This window comes from Symphalangus syndactylus, chromosome 14 (genome assembly GCF_028878055.3).
Source record: "Symphalangus syndactylus isolate Jambi chromosome 14, NHGRI_mSymSyn1-v2.1_pri, whole genome shotgun sequence".
In the NCBI taxonomy this organism is placed as follows: domain Eukaryota; kingdom Metazoa; phylum Chordata; class Mammalia; order Primates; family Hylobatidae; genus Symphalangus; species Symphalangus syndactylus.
The window spans coordinates 85284267-85301812 of NC_072436.2; the positions used below are offsets into that span (position 1 = coordinate 85284267).

General features: G+C 41.5%; 1 protein-coding gene across 27 annotated transcripts in view; it reads left to right on the top strand.

The window, feature by feature from the left end:
- Nucleotides 1-381: 381 nt before the first annotated feature.
- The window catches only part of CCDC88A (coiled-coil domain containing 88A), a 135742-nt gene continuing 118577 nt past the window's right edge, over nt 382-17546 (top strand). For 26 of the 27 annotated variants that reach the window (XM_055240573.2, XM_055240574.2, XM_063617983.1 and 23 more), the window contains exons 1-2: nt 475-1414; nt 1511-1611. In XM_055240573.2, coding sequence (XP_055096548.1) covers nt 1352-1414; nt 1511-1611 — 164 coding nt within the window. In that variant the 5' untranslated portion in view covers nt 475-1351. Of the gene's footprint in view, nt 1415-1510; nt 1612-17546 lie in introns of all 27 variants that reach the window. The other variant, XM_055240567.2, reaches the window with a different exon arrangement.

Below are 17546 nucleotides of genomic sequence, written 5' to 3' on the forward strand. Positions count from 1 at the left end.
GTTTTCCTATTCCATTTTGCTGGGGAGAAGGCATGCTTTACAGAACACATCAAACTGTCCGAAAAAGGCTGTCTGCATCCCTCATGTTTTTAAGTGAAGGATTTCTTTCCCTTTCCTTCACATATCAAAGAAGGCACTCGGGGAGGAAATAAACCATAATTAGGCATGAGCGAGCGAGCAGACAGACCCCTCGCTCTGCCTTCCCTGTCCCCGCCCCCCAGGCCCTGGCAACCGTCCTGGGCGCAAGCGAGGAGCGGGGTGACTCCACAGCAGCTGCAGCGAGCGCGCGCGCCCACGCCCGAGCCCGCGCCCGCCGCCAGTATCTGGGCGGCGGCGAGGCTAGCCCGGGGGCGCGCTCACTCGGGAGCGCGCTCATGCAGCGGTTTTCTTCTCCCACAATCCAGAGGCAGCTACACGGGAGGGGCGGGGAGTCGGCGGAAGGATATCGGCGCGGAGGGAGCGGCGCGATCCCTTTGACGGCGGCCCCCGGCATTGGCGGGCGGCGCTGGCGGGCGGCGCTGGCGGGCGGTGAGGGGTGGGGTGTGTGTGATGCGACAATGCGGTTCTGAGGCCGTTACTCCGGCTTCTCCATAGAGGGCGGAGGAGGCTGGAGCGCGGCGGTGATTTTGTGCCAGGGATTCCCAGAGACGCGCTGAAAAGGCTGGCAGGGCTTAGGAAGCTGGGGGGTTAGGGACACACATTCAAGCCCCCACCCCCGGGAGGGGAAGGGGGCTGGAGGCGAGGCTTGAGGGCGGCGGAGGAATGGTGTCTGCTCGGGGGGAAGGGGCGAGCCCTGCCTCTTGGTGCTGAGGGGCTGCGGGCAGTGGAGGCTCCGCGGGTCGAAAGCGGCTCCATGCCCATCGGTGGGTGGAACGTGTAGAGGTCGGAACGCCGAGGTCGAATCCGGTGGCCCCTCGGAATCCTTAACGTGGTCTCTGTCTAACGTATTTCATTTAGCCCCCGTTGGGATTAATTCACTGGGAGCAGTTTCGCTGGTCTGGATCCTTCAGGAGCTGGACAACCTTGACGGGCTTTTTGTCTTGGGCTCCAGCCCCCTTTCCCTTCCTCCTCCTCCAGATGCCTTTTCTCTGCCCCTCCTCGCCCGGTACAGACATTTCCAGCGCAGGCTGCTGATCGTGGTGTCCGTCGTCGAAGCCACTTCTTGGGATTTCGGCTCGTTTCCCTCTGGGGTGTTTTTTGAGGAGGGAGAGTGCCCCCGTCCTCCACGATGGGATTTTCTTCCCTTGCCGAAATGGACTTTCATTGATTTCTACTTACTTCCACGTTTAGTGACCAATTCCCTAGGCGTATTTTTGTGGTAGTTCCTTTTTTCAAATACATACTCTGTAAAATGGAGAACGAAATTTTTACTCCCTTTCTGGAGCGGTTCATGACCAGCCCCTTGGTCACTTGGGTAAGTGGGGTGTCCTTTATTGTGTATTTTGCTGAGTTGTTTGTGGCTGCAGAGATGGAGGTGGGCGTTCATGTCGTGGTGATCCTTCTGTTCTAGGTTAAAACGTTTGGACCTCTGGCTGCAGGAAATGTGACCAACCTTGATGAATATGTGGCTTTGGTGGATGGGGTATTCTTGAACCAGGTCATGCTCCAAATGTAAGTTCTTCGTTCTTTCCTAGGTAACGTTTTCTTTGAGAAATAGCGTATGGTGAACTTTGAGACACGATGTTTTAAGCCACTAATTTGGTTCATTGGCCAGAAAAATTCAGGTGGTTTAAGAATTGGATCTTGAAAGGAATGCTAATGTTAAGGGCTCAGCCCATTATCACAACCTAGAAATTCTACCTGTTAAAATTGTGAAACTTTAGTTTTTCATTCTGTCAATCATGTATCGTCACTTGTCTTCAGTACTGAAATCCAAGCCACATTGTGTCTTCTTTGATAATTTGGTAAAATAAGAGAAAGAATGAGAATCTGGTTTCCTACGAGAGGAAAAAAGACTTTACTGTGAAGTTATGTGCATTTGATGCAGAAATGTTTCTTATTAACCTTTGTATCTAGAAATAAATGGCTCAAAATTTGAAACTCGTTAAGTAATAGCAGATTTCAGAAGAGAAAATTTCAAACAGTTCTGATTGGTGAGGACTCTTGCTATAGTAAGTAATTTAAATGCCTGTAATAACTAAAGCCTGATGAGATGATTTATTGTGTGAATTATTAGGTTGCTTAATATTTTAGGGATCATTTTAAGGTATTCTTACAGGTTTTGAAATGCAAATAACAAGTCTTGATAACAATTAGATAACGACTTATTGGGCAAATCTTTGTCTTTTGTGTTTATAATATTGGGTTTGTACTAACTAGGAAAGTATGCTTTTGAGATGGGAATTGAATAGTGAAAGTATATTGGTAGCTGGATCAGTAAAATTAAAACTCAGTTTTTATCTAATTACAGCTATTGTAGCATACGTGTATTCTAAGTACGCTAATGTAGTTTATCAAACTGAATTTTTCAGTTGTGCTCAAAGTAATGTGTACTTAGGCTTATTTCTCTTTAATAGAATCTGGTGAGAAGAGGTAGTTTGGAACTTTTATATGTATGGGAAATTGGTGTGTTATCAATAAATAGTTGTTACTAGAGAATAAGTCTACCATTCTGCTCTGATAACCTTATCAATTTTGTATTTTATTGGTTTAGATTTTTATGTTTAAGAGGGTAGAAGTCAAATCTATAAAAAATTGCTCTCGTGTTAACTTCTCTGTGTGCTCAAAGAGATTTGTGGGCTGTTTTTCATGTACGTGTTGATCCTACAGGGAAGTATTATAGTATTATACATTTTCAACCAGTGTTTTGTTTTCATAGGCACCCAAAGAAATATGTATGTTATCTAAATATGTATACATTTATTTTTTTCCTTAAGAAAGGAAAAAAGAGCTTAGACATTAATTATTTCCAGGGTTAGTAAATATATTTTTGACAGCTGTGTAATGAATATGTGACTGTTTCCTAAGCAAAATGGTAGGGTAATAAACTGACTTCTATTTTGGGGAACCTACATGACAGAAAGGGTAGCCATTACAGTAGATACTCACAACTTGTTCCCCTATGTCTCTTTATTGTGCTTATTTTTAGACAGAAAATTTTGAATTTGTGTGCTAAAAATATGTGTTCACAAAAATAGGGAAATATATTACTTTAGTTTTCCACTTTAATGGTTTTTATTTGAATGATTCTTTTTCCAGAAAAATTTAGATTTTTTTTTGCATCCTAAATACTTAGCTGAGGTGCTAAAAACAAATACATTAGTTTGTTTCCACTTCGAATGCAGTTTTATGCTTAAAAAATATATGTATATTTTGAAAATGACGGTATTCCAAAATAGTGGTTGCCAGGTTGCTGTTTTTCATGAGGACTAGCTCCTTTCCAAACCACAAATCTGCTTCTGTATTTTCAGTTCCACCTCTGAGTTTCTTTAGATTTTTTTTCAGTGTCCTAATTCTGTTGTAAATGACCTATAAAATTAAAGGAAAAGAAAAGAAAAAAGTATACTTTTGCTTTGTTTGAATAATTTGCTAAAATAAGATCAAATTTAATAAATTATTTAACTGATAGGGCAACAAAATATACATTGTTTTAAAGGCTATATTCTGCTAATTTTGAAGTCATTAGGATTTCTGTTAAGCACTTTACTTAGATTAATGTATGCTTTAATGTACTCTATTATAAAGTGTCAGTTGTAACTCTGTACCTAGTAAATGTAAAAGTTAGGCCTAGTCTAATTTCTACAGTACATTTAGTTACAGAATTTGTGAGCAAGAACCCTTTGTAAATGAAACTATTTATATATTTTCCATGTTTCTTGTGCTTGGAATTCGATGAGTGTCTTGGATCTGTGGGTTTATAGTTTTTATCAAATTTAGAAAAGTTTCAGTCATTATTCCTACAAAAAATATATATACATATATTGGACCTCTTCACCCTTTTGGAAGTCCAATTGCATATATATTAGTCGCTTTGATGTTGTCTTAAAACTTACTGATGTTTAATTCAATTTTCTTTCAGTCTTCTTTGTTTCATTTTGGATAGTCTGTTGTGATGTCTCCAAATTTATTAATTTTTTCTTCTATAATGTTTAGTCTGCTCTTAATCCCACCCACCGTATTTTTCATTCCAGATATTGTAGCTTCATCTTTAGAAATTGTCTTATATCTTCCATGTCTGTGTTTTTCATGCTCAGTCTTTTCTCTAGCTTCTTGAACATATGGAATACAGTTATAATTGGCTTAATGTCTATGTCTACTAATTCTGTCTGTGTCATTTTGGGGTTGGTTTTGGTTGATTGATATTTCTCCCCATTATGGATTCTGTTTTCTTGCTTTTGCATGCCTGGTGATTTTTTTTTATTTGATGCCAGACATTTGAAATTTTAGCTTGTTTGGTGCTGGATATTTTTGTATTCCATTAAATACAAAAATCTTGAGCGTTGTTCTGGGATGCATTAAGTTACCTGAAAACAGTTTGATCTTTTGGGGACATGCTTTTAAGATTTGTTAGGCAGTACTACTTTGTCATGCTATTGAGGCAAAACCCCTCTGAATACTCTAGCTGGTGGAAACAGGACCTAGTTGGTGGTGTTCGCTCTCAATCTTTTCGGTGGTTCTTTCACTATCCTTGGGCAGTTTCCTCACACTTATATTCTGATAAGTACTCAGACTTGAGGGATACCCTCTGCAGATCTTTCTCACTGTTTAACTCTGTTAAGTACTCTGCCCTGTGTACTTTAGCTACCTTGCTGTCTCCAGACTCAGTTCTGTCCCCTCAGCTCAGACCAATGTGCTCTGCCTGGATTCCCCTCTTCTTGTTCTGTGGCCTGGAAACTCTTTCAAGGCCATAATGTTGGATTCATGCTTGTTTCCCGTCTATTGGGGATCACTGTCTTTTGTTGCCTGATGTCCAGTGTCTTGAAAAATGTTTTATGTATTCTGTCTTTTTTTTCCTCCAGTTGTTTCAGGGAGGAGGGCAAATTTGGTTTCTGGCCACTAGTAGAAATATGTTTGTATACTTTTTTTTTTTTCAAGATGGGGTCTGGCTGTGTTGCTGAGGCTGGAATATGTGATCATAGTGCATTGTGGCCTCAAACTCCTGGGCTCAGGCCATCCTCCCACCCTGGACACCTGAGTAGTTGGGACTACAGGCACGCGCACCGCAATGCCTGGCTGTTTATATACTTTTAATTACATTTTTGCTCTGCTAGTCTTATTGCTTTTAGATGTGATATGGATTTTTTTTATAGGAACTTTTTTTTTTTTTTGAAACAGTCTCGCTCCATGCCCAGGCAGGAGTGCAGTGGTGCGATCTCAGCTCACTGCAAGCTCCACCTCCCAGGTTCACGCCGTTCTCCTGCCTCAGGCTCCCGAGTAGTTGGGGCTACAGGCACCCACCACCACACCCGGCTAATTTTTTGTATTTTTTTAGTAGAGATGGGGTTTCACTGTGTTAGCCAGGATGGTCTCAATCTCCTGACCTCGTGGCCTGCCTAGGCCTCCCAAAGTGCTAGGATTACAGGCATGAGCCACTGCACCCAGCCAGGAACCTTATTATATAAGTTTTTTCATCTGAAATGTTTATTAAGACTAAGAAAATTGATTAATTTAATGACTCTGGTGTTGCTGTTTTGCACCCAGACTCTGAAAGTGAAGAGCTAACTTCTTCATGACACTGTTTACTGACTCTGCCTCACAATTTTGAAGTCTGTTCACTGACTTGAGATTTACTGTATTCAGAGATGAATCCAGAATTTCACTGAGTAGCTTTTTGAAGCAAATAATCTCTGTAAGAACTTGTAACATGACATCAATCGTCTTTAACTAACGGGAAGGAAGAGGAAAGCTACCTAGAGATCTGGAATGATGGGCCAGCTCTTCTGTAGGCTGTAGGGCATTTTCCTACTTCAGTGGATTGAAATCTTTTTTCTTTATTGTTATCAGTTGTAGGGCTTGGTGACAGTGAAGTAGAAATAATTATTTTCCTGTTTGAGATGTCATTTAGTTCTGGAGCCAGTTTTGAATATTACTTGCTGTGAGTTTTTAAGGAATTTGTGACATTGTAGTTAATTTCATACTCCTAAAATTTTTAAAACATGCAATTCATATTACCCAAACGGTTGAAAATATGGATGTCTTAGGGTTTTAAGTACTGAGAAAATTGTTAATAGTATCAGAACAATATTTGGAATTATTATTTATGATTCAGCCCCATTAGATAGTTATAGAGAGCTGTACTTGGAACACTTGGTAATTGTGATATACTTGTTATGGCCTTTCTTTTCCTTTAGAATCTTGGGTTTGAAGGGACTTCAGAAGTCATCTACTCTTTTTTTGTTTGTTTGTTTGCTTGTTTTTGTTTGTTTGTTTGTTTTGAGACGGTCTTGTTCTGTTGCCCAGGCTGGAGTGCAGGGGCATGATCATCACTCACTGCAGCCTTCACCTCCAGGGCTCAAGCTGTCCTCCCACCTTAGCCTCCCAAGTACCTAGGACCACAGGCACGCACTACCATGCTTGACTAGTTTTTGTATTTTTTGTAGAGATGGAGTTTCACTGTGTTGCCCGGGCTGGTCTCAAGCAATCCACCCACCTCAGCCTCCCAAAGTGCTGGGATTACAGGTGCGAACCAGCCTGACTCTTTGCTTGACTCTGTTGACTAGCCAGCCTGTCAGTTTCCGGAAGCCAAGGACTCTATCTTTTGTCTCTGTATTCCTGGGACAGTGTTTGACACACAGTACATTCTTGATATATTTCTGTTGAATGATTGAATAATAGAGCCATGTGTAGTAAAGTGGAATGAATTTGGGCCTTATGTTAGATAGACTTGGGTTCAGTTCTAGCTGTGCTACTTATTGGTATGTGAGCTTAACATCTCCAAATTGCAGTTCCTACATTTATAAGATGGGAGATAATGTTTCCTTCCTGGTGGGGAAGGATTATCTACTAAGGCAGGGACAGATATGTCTATTTTCTGTTTTGTTGACCTACTATATCCCCAGTGCTGGTTGCTGTCATTATTATTATCTTGTGCTATACTATATCTACCTACTTATGGCTCCTCAAGTAAATCGTGATAGTTCACAGCTTAGTTTTTTTGTTCGTTTGTTTCTGAGACAGGATCTCACTCTGTCACCCAGGCTGGACTGCAATGGCACAATCGCAACCCACTGCAACCTCAAACGCCTAGGCTGAAGCAATCCTCCTACCTCAACTTCCCAAGCAGCTGGGACTGCAGGCATGTGCTACTGCACCTGGCTAATTTTTTAAAATTTTTTTGTAGAGATCGGGTCTCACTTTTTTGCCCAGGCTGGTCTTGAATTCCTGGTTCAAGTCATCCTCCTGCCTCAGCTTCCCAAAGTGGCTGGCATTACAGGCATGAGCCACTGTGCCTGGCCTACAGCTTAGTTTTGTATGATCTCTGTTAGTGTCACCTCTATATCGCTGTATGATCTTTAGTAAGTTACTTAATTTATAAGCGGGATAAAAAGTCACAGGATTATTATGAGAATCAAATAGAATAATGTATGTACAATGCTTAACATATAGAAAGTGTCCAATAAATGTTAGCTCTTTATTGTTTTATTTATATTATTATCATTAGAATTATTTTCCTCTAGAGCAGTGGTCCTCAACCTTTTTGGCACCAGGGACTGGTTTCATGGAAGACAATTTTTACATGGACCAAGGCTGAGGGGAGATGGTTTCAGAATGAAACTGTTCCACCTCAGATCATCAGCCATTAGATTCTTATGAGGAGCGTGCAACCTAGATCCCTCGCATCCGCAGTTCACAATAGGGTTTGTGGTCCTGTGAGCATCTAATGCCGTCGCTGATCTGACAGGAGGCGGAGCTCAGGCAGTAATGCTTGCCTGCCCACCACTGTTGGGCTGTGTGGCTTTCCTAACAAGCCATGGACCCAATCCATGGCCCAGGGGTTAGAGACTCCTGCTCTAGACTATCCTTCCCCTTTTCTTTGACTAACCAATTCCTGCTCTTCCTTTAATACCTTGTGAAGTCCCCAGGCAGAGTTGTTTTCTTCCTTATGATTCGGAAGTACCTTCACCTGAGTAGCTATTGCTATGCAGTATTACTGTTTAGGGGCTAGATGTTTTGTCTCACATATTACTAGCACCTAACCTAGTACTTAGCATGTATCACCAGCACCTAGCATAGAAGTTGGCATGTCATAAGTCATAAGTAAATGTTGAAGGAATAAGTGAAGATAGCTATAATTTTATTAATTTTCAAAATTTTGAGAATACCTTCTAGTTTTAGTACTGTAGAATTTAGTTTATTTTTTAGTTTGTCTTCTGTTTCTCCTTTTTGTTTGTTCTCTCTCTGTCCCAGTATTTGTTTTAATTACCTTTGTTGGATATTTTTCCCACCTATGTTATATCTCCTTTGAGGCAAGGTGATAGGAACAAGATTTCATGGTCCATGGTTTTTTATAGTATTAGAATATACAGTGCTTTCAGTTTGGTTTGCAATAACTTTCCTGTCCAATATGTTGAGTTTTTTTTTTTTCTTTTTTTTTTTTTTTGAGATGGAGTCTTATTTTGTCACCTAGGCTGGAGTACAGTGGCGTGATCTCGGCTCACTGCAACCTCCTCCTCCCAGGTTCAACCGATTCTCCTGTCTCAGCCTCCTGAGTAGTTGGGATTGCAAGGTGCCCACCACCATGCCTGGCTATGTTTTGTATTTTTAGTAGAGATGGGATTTCACCGTTTTGGCCAGGCTGATCTCGAACTCCTGACCTCAAGTATCTGTCCACCTGAGCCTCCCAAAATCTGATGCTGGGATTACAGGCGTGAGTCACTGCGCCTGGGCCATGTTGAAATTTTTTTGTCCACAGCTTTGTATTGGACTATCTTCAAGAAAAGTCCATCGTGATTGCCTCATTCTCAATATGATTCATATTTAGTTAAACTACAGAAATAATGAGAACCTAGAGAAGAACAGGTGAACTAGTTGTTATACATGAGAGTATTTTTAAATTTTTTAACTGAAAATTTTCTCTTAATATATATTATGGGAAACTGGTTCTCACAGGATAAATGGAAACGAAGACCAATTCTTTCAAAAGGACACCAGTTGACTTTCTTTTAGGATCCATGAAACAGTTTGATACCATTCTAGGCATGAAGTTTTCAATATTTAGAAATAGTATTTGAGATTGTACTTTGTACTGGGACATCTGTATAATACTTAATTTATTAATTAGTAAACTGGCTGCTTTTGGAGAGTCAGAGTGGTAGGAGGGCAAAAACAAAAACATGGGCTTAAAAGTTTAAATCCTGAATCAGTCATTTAATATTTAGCTAGTTATTGAAATTGGGAAATTACTTTAAATGTTCTCTTTATTCCTGATTCTATTTTTATGCCTTCTTAGATCTATTTTGCTAGTTTAATAATTTTTTTTTTTTTTTTTTGAGACAGGGCCTCTCTCTGTTGCCCAGACTGGAATGCAGTGGTGAGATCTTGGTTCACTGCAACCTCTGCCTCCTGGGGTCAAACAGTCCTCTCACCTCAGCCTCCTGAGTAGCTAGGACTATTACCATGCCCAGCTAATTTTTCTTTTCTTTTTTTTTTTGTAAAGGCAGTGTTTTGCCGTGTTGCCCACTCTCGTCCCAATCTCCTGGGTTCGAGCTATCCACCACCTCAGCCTCCCAAAGTGCAGAGATTAGAGGCGTGAGCCACTGTGCCTGGCCTACTTTAATAATTAATAAAAGTAGGTGGATAAAACCCATCAACTTCACTCTGAATGAGAGGAGATCTGCCCCTAACATTTGTAAGATCCGGGATAAGCATTCACTTACCACAATAGGCCTAAATATTTAAAACTTACAAACCAGGCCAACAAATCATTATCTATATTCTAGTCTTTTTTCTTGATAAATATACCTTCATAATAACTTGAAAGTTTCAAATTTAAAATCTGTGGAATTTAGAATTCATAAATTCACAGTTTTGCGGCAAAATGTGGTTAAGTCCAACCTCCTCCCCCCATCCCTGGCTCTTTCTAGCACCACAAAGATGTCTCCTGTACATGCTGTGAACACCTTGCATGCATGCACAAGGTCTAAGCTCTTGTACTCCCATCCCCAAACAAGTACTCCTTGGCCCAAGGGTGTACACAAGTGTGGCACAGTCTTTTCTAAGGACAGACCTAGGAAAGAGGCCTGTGTGGGCCTTGAAATTGAGTTAGAAGTGTTTGGGCAAGAAATTGCAAACTTCTGGGCACCTGGAGTGTCATTTAAAAGTGGGGAAGTAGGCCAGACGCAGGGGCTCACACCTGTAATCCCAGCACTTTGGGAGGCTGAGGCAGGTGGATCACTTGAGGTCAGGAGTTCAAGATCAGCCTGGCCAACATGGTGAAACCCCGTCTCTACTAAAAATGCAAAAATTAGCCAGGCATGTTGGCGGGCGCCTGTAATCCCAGCTACTTGGGAGGCTGAGGCAGGAGAATCGCTTGAAGCTGGGAGGCGGAGGTTGCAGTGAGCCAAGATTGCGCCACTGCACTCCAGCTTGGGTGACAGTGAGACTCTATCTCAAAAAAAAAAAAAAAAAAAAAAAAGTGAGGTGTATAGGCACATCCCCCTGTTTACATGGACTCCTCTCCCAGTGGAAGCATGTGGGCCAAGGAGGGCTGGAGTGGGACTCAGGGCAGAGCTCTCTCGTCAGGATCTAAATGTAGTGCTCATTGAGAGGGATGAAGGGCTAGTTCATTCAAAGATCGATTAATATGGGAATAGTTTCTAAGTGCTTACTGTGTAACAAACTGCTAGATGCCAGGAATAGGATGCTTTGCCCACGATTAGGGGGAGGTGCATGTAAACAAATTGCAATGTGGTATCTATGCCATGATAAGGAATTACGTTCTTGAGACAGTGTTCGCACAGAAAGGGAAGTGATGATTTACGTGGAGGAAAGGCTTCTTGGAGGAGATGATGTTTGAGCTGGACATGAGAGCTCCGTAGGAGAAATCCGAGTGAACAGGAGTCATAAGCAGTGGGAGAGTGGAAGGAAGGACATTTTAAGCAAAGAAAATAGCATGAAAAAGAGGCATGAAGATGTAAATAACGGTGGAGGAATTAGGAGGTTTGAGAAAAGTGGAAACATTTTACAAGGCTGCTAAGAGGAAATCACAAAGAGTGTCAGTTAAAGATGAATACAAGTATTGTCACGCAGGGTTGATGGCTTATTTGAGATTTGAAACCACACATTTGTAGTTGAGCCAGTGAGTATGGTTGAGTAACCAGTAATGCTTAGCTGCTCAGAAACTGACGAAAATACCTGTAGAATTTATTCAGAATTGGAAATTCTGAATAAACAGACGTGGGATGAGAGAAAAAACATACTACAGATTCTTAGCTGAATAGTTGAATAATAATGTGTGAGCATTAAAGTGAGGAAGAAAGCAAATATCAGGAGGAAGCTTATAAAGGTTTCGTTACTGGAAAGGGGTCCCAATCCAGACCCCAAGAGAGGGTTCTTGGATCTTGGGCAAGAAAGAATTTAGGGCGAGTCTATAAAGTGAAAGCAAGTTTATTAAGAAAGTAGAGGAATATAAGTATGACTACTCCACAGGCAGAGCAGCCATGAGGGCTGCTGATTGCCCATTTTTGTGGTTATTTCTTGATGATATGCCAAACAAGGGGTAGATTATTCATGCCTCCCCTTTTTAGACCATATAGGGTAACTTCCTGCCATTGCCATGGCATTTGTAAACTGTCATGGCACTGGTAGAAGTGTAGCAGTGAGGACGACCAGAGGACACTCTTGTCAGCATCTTGGTTTTGGTGGGTTCTGGCGAGTTTGTTTACTGCAACCTGTTTTGTCAGCGGGGTCTTTATGACCAGTATCTTGTGCCAACCTCCTATCTCAACCTGTGACTTAGAATGCCTAACTGTCTGGGAATGAAGCCCAGCAAGTCTTAGCTTTATTTTACCTAGCCCGTATTCAAAATGGAGTTGCTGTGGTTCAAACGCCTCTGAGACTGTAATAAGAATGAAGGAAGAGTAGGTTAGAAGTGAGGGCATGAGAGAGGGTGAAAAGATAGGAGATCAAGATCAGAATAGATTTTCAGAATTTGAGATTTTGGAGGTTGCAATTCTGAATAGTTATTAGGACCAAGATTAGACAATACTAATGGGTGGATAAAATAGAACAAAATGAAGATACGTAAAGTTGAGAAGGAACTTTCTTCCTTATTTTTTTAATGAAACTATGATCTCTTGATTTAACACTAGAGGTAGAAGTTAGTATTTTGAATTAAAGTAGAAAGGTGGGGCCAGGCGCGTGGCTCACACCTGTAATCCCAGCACTTTGGGAGGCCGAGGCAGGTGGATTACTTGAGGTCAGGAGTTCGAGACCAGCCAGGCCAACATGGTGAAACCCTGTCTCTACTAAAAATACAAAAGTTAGCTGGGCATAGTGGTGGGTGCCTGTAATCCCAGCTACTCGGGAGGCTGAGGCAGGAGAATTGCTTGAACCTGGGAGGTGGAGGCTGCAGTGAGCTGAGATCATGCCACTGCACTACAGCCTGGAAGACAGAGCAAGACTGTCTCAAAAAAAAAAAAAAAAAAAAAAAAATTAAACTAGAAAGCTGGGCAATAAATAAATTAAGAAATAATGTAATAGTGGGGAAGGAAAAACAAGGTAATTGTTTATAACATTTTATTTTATTTTATTTACTTATTGTTTGAGACAGAGTCTTGATCTGTCACCCAGGCTGGAGTGCAGTGATGCGATCTCAGCTCACTGCAACCTCTGCCTTCCGGGTTGAAGCCGTTCTCCTGTGTCAGCCTCCCAGGTAGCTGGGATTATAGGCACCCACCACCATGCCCAGCTAATTTTTTGTATTTTTAGTAGAGACGGGATTTCACCATGTTGGCCAGGCTGGTCTCGAACTCCTGACATCAAGTGATGCACCTGCCTCAGCCTCCCAAAGTGCTGGGATTACAGGCATGAGGCACCATGCCCAGCCCATAACTTTTTATATTAACATAATCCTTATGTTAAAAATCAAACTTTGTGAGTTATCTCAGTAGTCCTTCATGGAAAATTTTTAGACAGTGTATTCTTCTTTTTTTTTTCTTGAGACAGGGTCTTGCTCTGTTGCCCAGGCTGGAATGCAGTGGCATGATCACAGCTCACTGCATCCTTGACCTCCCAGTCTCAGGTGATCCTCCCACCTCAGCTTCTTGAATAGCTGGGACTATAGGTGTGTGTCACCACGCCTGGCTAATTAAAATTTTTTTTTTGTAGAGATGGGGTCTTACTTTGTTTCCCAGGCTGGTCTTGAACTCCTGGGCTCAAGCAGTCCTCCCGCCTTGGTCTCCCAGAGTCCTGGGGTTATAGGCATTAGCCACTGTGCCTGGCTTGTATTCTTAATGTGACTGATTTTTCTAATGAAGGCTAGAAAAAAAGTTGAACTTCACATTATCATCGATAACATAACTATTAATGTCTCCTTTCCCTGGGTGGTGAAGGACCACGGAAGTTGGTTTAGTTTTAGATGTTGGATACTAGTCTTTGATTTTTTTTTTTTTTTTATTTGAGACTGGGTCTCGCTGTGTCACCCAGGTTGGAGTGCAGTGGTGTGATCACAGCTCACTGCAGCCTCTGCCTCCTGGGATCAAGAGATTTCTCATGCCTAAGCCTCACAAGTAGTGGGATTACAGTTGTGTACCACCACACCCGGCTAATTATTTTTTGGTATTTTCAGTAGAGACGGGGTTTTTCCATGTTGGCCAGGCTGCTCTCAAACTCTTCACCTCAAGTGATCAGCCTGCCCCAACCTCCCAAGTGCTGGGATTACAGGTGTAAGCCACCATGCCCGGACACTAGTCCTTGATTAAGATCTGAACTATTACAAAGTAGTGGAGGATGAGAATTTACAGGGAAATATCAATGGAAAGACAAAACCCCCAATCCATTTTTACCAAGACTGGTTTAAAAGGGTGAACTATAGTAATATCCCAGTTAACTTGAATAATTAGGGAAAATGGGGTGAGTTTTCTCATATTTGAAGGTTAACTTAATTTTTCCCGAATCCTTATTTCATATCTTTGCAAATGAATTAGACTATATTTCTACCTTTGTAAATAGAATGTACATGTAATGATTCAGAATTTGTATTTTTTTTTTTTTCAAGACAGAGTCTCACTCTGTTGCCCAGGCTACTGGAGTGCAGTGGCCTGATCTTGGCTCACTGCAACCTCCACCTCCCGGATTCAAGCAATTCTCCTGCCTCAGCATCCTGAGTCGCTGGGACTACAGCGCGTGCCACCACACCTGGCTAACTTTTTGAATTTTTAGTAGAGACGGGGTTTCACCCTGTTAGCCAGGATGGTCTCGATCTCCTGACCTCGTGATCCAGCCGCCTCAGCCTCCCAAAGTGCTGGGATTATAGGCGTGAGCCACCGCACCTGGCCTGTATCTTTTTTTTTTTAAACTTAAGGATTAAGTATAGCAGCAGCCCCCAACCTTTTTGGCAGTAGGGATCATTTTCATGGAGGACAATTTTTTCCATGGACCAGAGCAGGGGGCATTAGATTCTCATAAGGAGTGGGCAACTTAGATCCCCCGTATGGCAGTTCACAATAGGGTTCGTGCTCCTAAGAAAATCTAATGCTGCCGCCAGTCTGACAGGAGGCGGAGCTCAGGTGGTAACGCTGGCCTGCCCACCGCTCATCTCCCCACCGCTCACCTCCTGCCGTGCAGACTGGTTCCTAACAGGCCACGGACCTGTACTAGTCCTCGGCCCAGGGGTTGGGGACCCTGAAGCATAGTACTGAATGTGTATACTGACTAAGACAAACCTGTCGTTAATAGTGAATGATCCCAAGCAGGTATTTGAAAACAAATCTCTGGTTATTAGGTTGCTTTTTTCTTTTCTTTTCTTTCATTAATCTGTATGGGTTTCATGTTTCTTTTGAGAGAGAGAGAGAGAGTGTGCTGAGAGAGTGAGTGGTGTGGGCGTGTGAACTGGAATAAATTAGGGAGCCCTGATGTCTAGAAGTTAGGTTTGGCCTTTGAAGGTATGGTTAGTCAGGGAAACCTATCTGTGTAGGAAGTTAGATTTGATTTAAACCTTGAAAGGTGACTGGACTTGAATAGCTATCTGTGAGGAGAGGAGGGTATTTTAGGACCTCCTAAATACTCCTAAAATACTATTTTGCGGCTGGGCGCAGTGGCTCATGCCTGTAATCCCAGAACTTTGGGAGGCCGAGGCGGGCAGATTACCTGAGGTCAGTTTGAGACCAGACTTGCCAACATGTTGAAACCCCATCTCTACTAAAAATGCAAAAATTAGCTGGACGTGGTGGCACATGCCTGTAACCCCAGCTACTCGGGGGAGGCTGAGGCAAGAGAATTGCTTGAGCCCGGGAGGCAGAGGTTGCAGTGAGCTGAGATTGTGCCACTGCACTCCAGCCTGGCCGACAGAGTGAAACTCTGTCTCGAAAAAACAACTATTTTGCTAAATTGGAGGTCCCCAAAATAGTTTCTTTCTCATGGACCATTTGTAGACCATGACTGAAAGTTTTGTTAACTTGTGTATTAATAATTCCTTACCTTTCTGTATGTGTACCTTTCCTCTAACTTCGTTCATCGCATCTCGAATGTATGTGTGGCTATTTTTTGTCTTCTATTTTACTTTTTATTATATTTCTAATTTAATTTTTGTTTTTCTTAGTGCTTTTGTAATAGGTATCTATTATTTTGCCTTTAATTGGTGGGTTTATAATGGAGTTAGCATTGAGCCTTTTGGAGCACTTTTCTGGTACACTGAAAAAGACAAACCAATATTGTGGTAATCTTATTCTACTCTCACTAATAGAAATTCATATACTTAGAGTTGTCCTGTATGGGGACTTTTTAAAAAATTAGAGAAATTGATGATTGGAAAAACAATTTTCTTACCAAATTTAAAAACTGCTTACTTAAGGTAAGTTTCTATGACTAAATTTAATTCATTAATTAGAAGAGATTGTTCTTTGGGATTTTTTTCTCGTTTTAAAGGGCTTTCATCTCAAAAATGAAAGTGATACTTGTCACCCATAATTAATCAAGTGAACTATTTAAATTACCTTAGGAGGGGAGTACAGATTAAGAAGCCTTACTATACTGAATTGATAGTATGGGAGTGAAAGCCATAGTAGGTAAGTCTGTCGCTGGTCAAGGGAAATACCTGACTGTATATCACTTCACTTTGGAATTTCTTGAGTCTCTAGGCCTAAATAGATCTGGAGCAATTACTGCTCTAGAATACTGATTAAAACAAATTAAAACCAACTTCTGTGACCCAATCTTAAGGCTTAGTGACAATGGGTAAAATGTTCCATCACAGATCAGTGCTGTCCATTGAATCTATTAAACAATCTTCTTTTGTTTCAGTTACTGGTCATGAGGTTGGCAACCATGTAAGTGAATGTTCTAGATTAGCATAATATTAAGTCCCCAGGTCTCTGTACCAAGAACAGGAATTGATTTGCCTAATACAGTAGTTCTCAAATGAGATCAGACCCCTGCTAGCACAGAGATTCCTTCAAGGTTGTCTGTCAGGTCAGAATTATTTTCATAATAATACTAAGATGTACTTTGCCTTTTTCTGCCTGTGTTGCTAAAGCACTGATGATGCAAAAGCAAAGGTAAGTAAAACTGCTGACATTTTAGTATGAATCAAGGAATTGTACCAAATTATATGGGCAATCATTGTATTCTTCTCATTATAAACTTGTAAGATATATATAAATAAACCCAGTTTCACTTAAAAATGTCCTTGATGAAGCAATAAAAGTTATTTTGTTGGGTCTTGACCCTTGAATCTTTTTAACATTCTGTGGGCAAAATGGGAACCATATATAATGTTCTTGCATAACAAAGTGCGATGATTATCTCAAGAAAAAGTACTCATGATTTTTGAGTTGCAAGGTTGAAGTAGTCCCTGTTTTTTGGAACACCATTTTTACTTGAAAGAATGACAGACAAACTGGTTGTTAATACTTGAGTACTGGGCAGACAGTTCCTCAGAAATGAATAAAGTGAGCCTGTCACTTCAGGGAAAACAACTGATTGTATTTGTTGTCAGTGATGAAATTTGATTTATAGAAAACATGGGCTTGACAGCTACTCAATATTTAAAGACTTTTCTGATGAGATTGGAGGTGATATTAATGAATGTGGTTTTTTTTTTTTTTTTAGACGGAGTCTTGCTCAGTTGCCCAGGCTGGAGTGCAGTGGCGTGATCTCGGCTCACTGCAAGCTCCGCCTCCTGGGTTCACGCCATTCTCCTGCCTCAGCCTCCCAAGTAGCTGGGACTACAGGTGCCCGCCACCACGCCTGGCTAATTTTTTGTATTTTTAGTAGAGGCAGGGTTTCACTGTGTTAGCCAGGATGGTCTCGATCTCTTGACCTCGTGATCTGCCTGCCTCGACCTCCCAAAGTGCTGGGATTACAAGCGTGAGCCACCGCGCCTGGCCGTTTTGTTTTTTTTTTATAGTAATAAAATGTGCCGACATTTGGAAGATCTGTATAATTCAGAA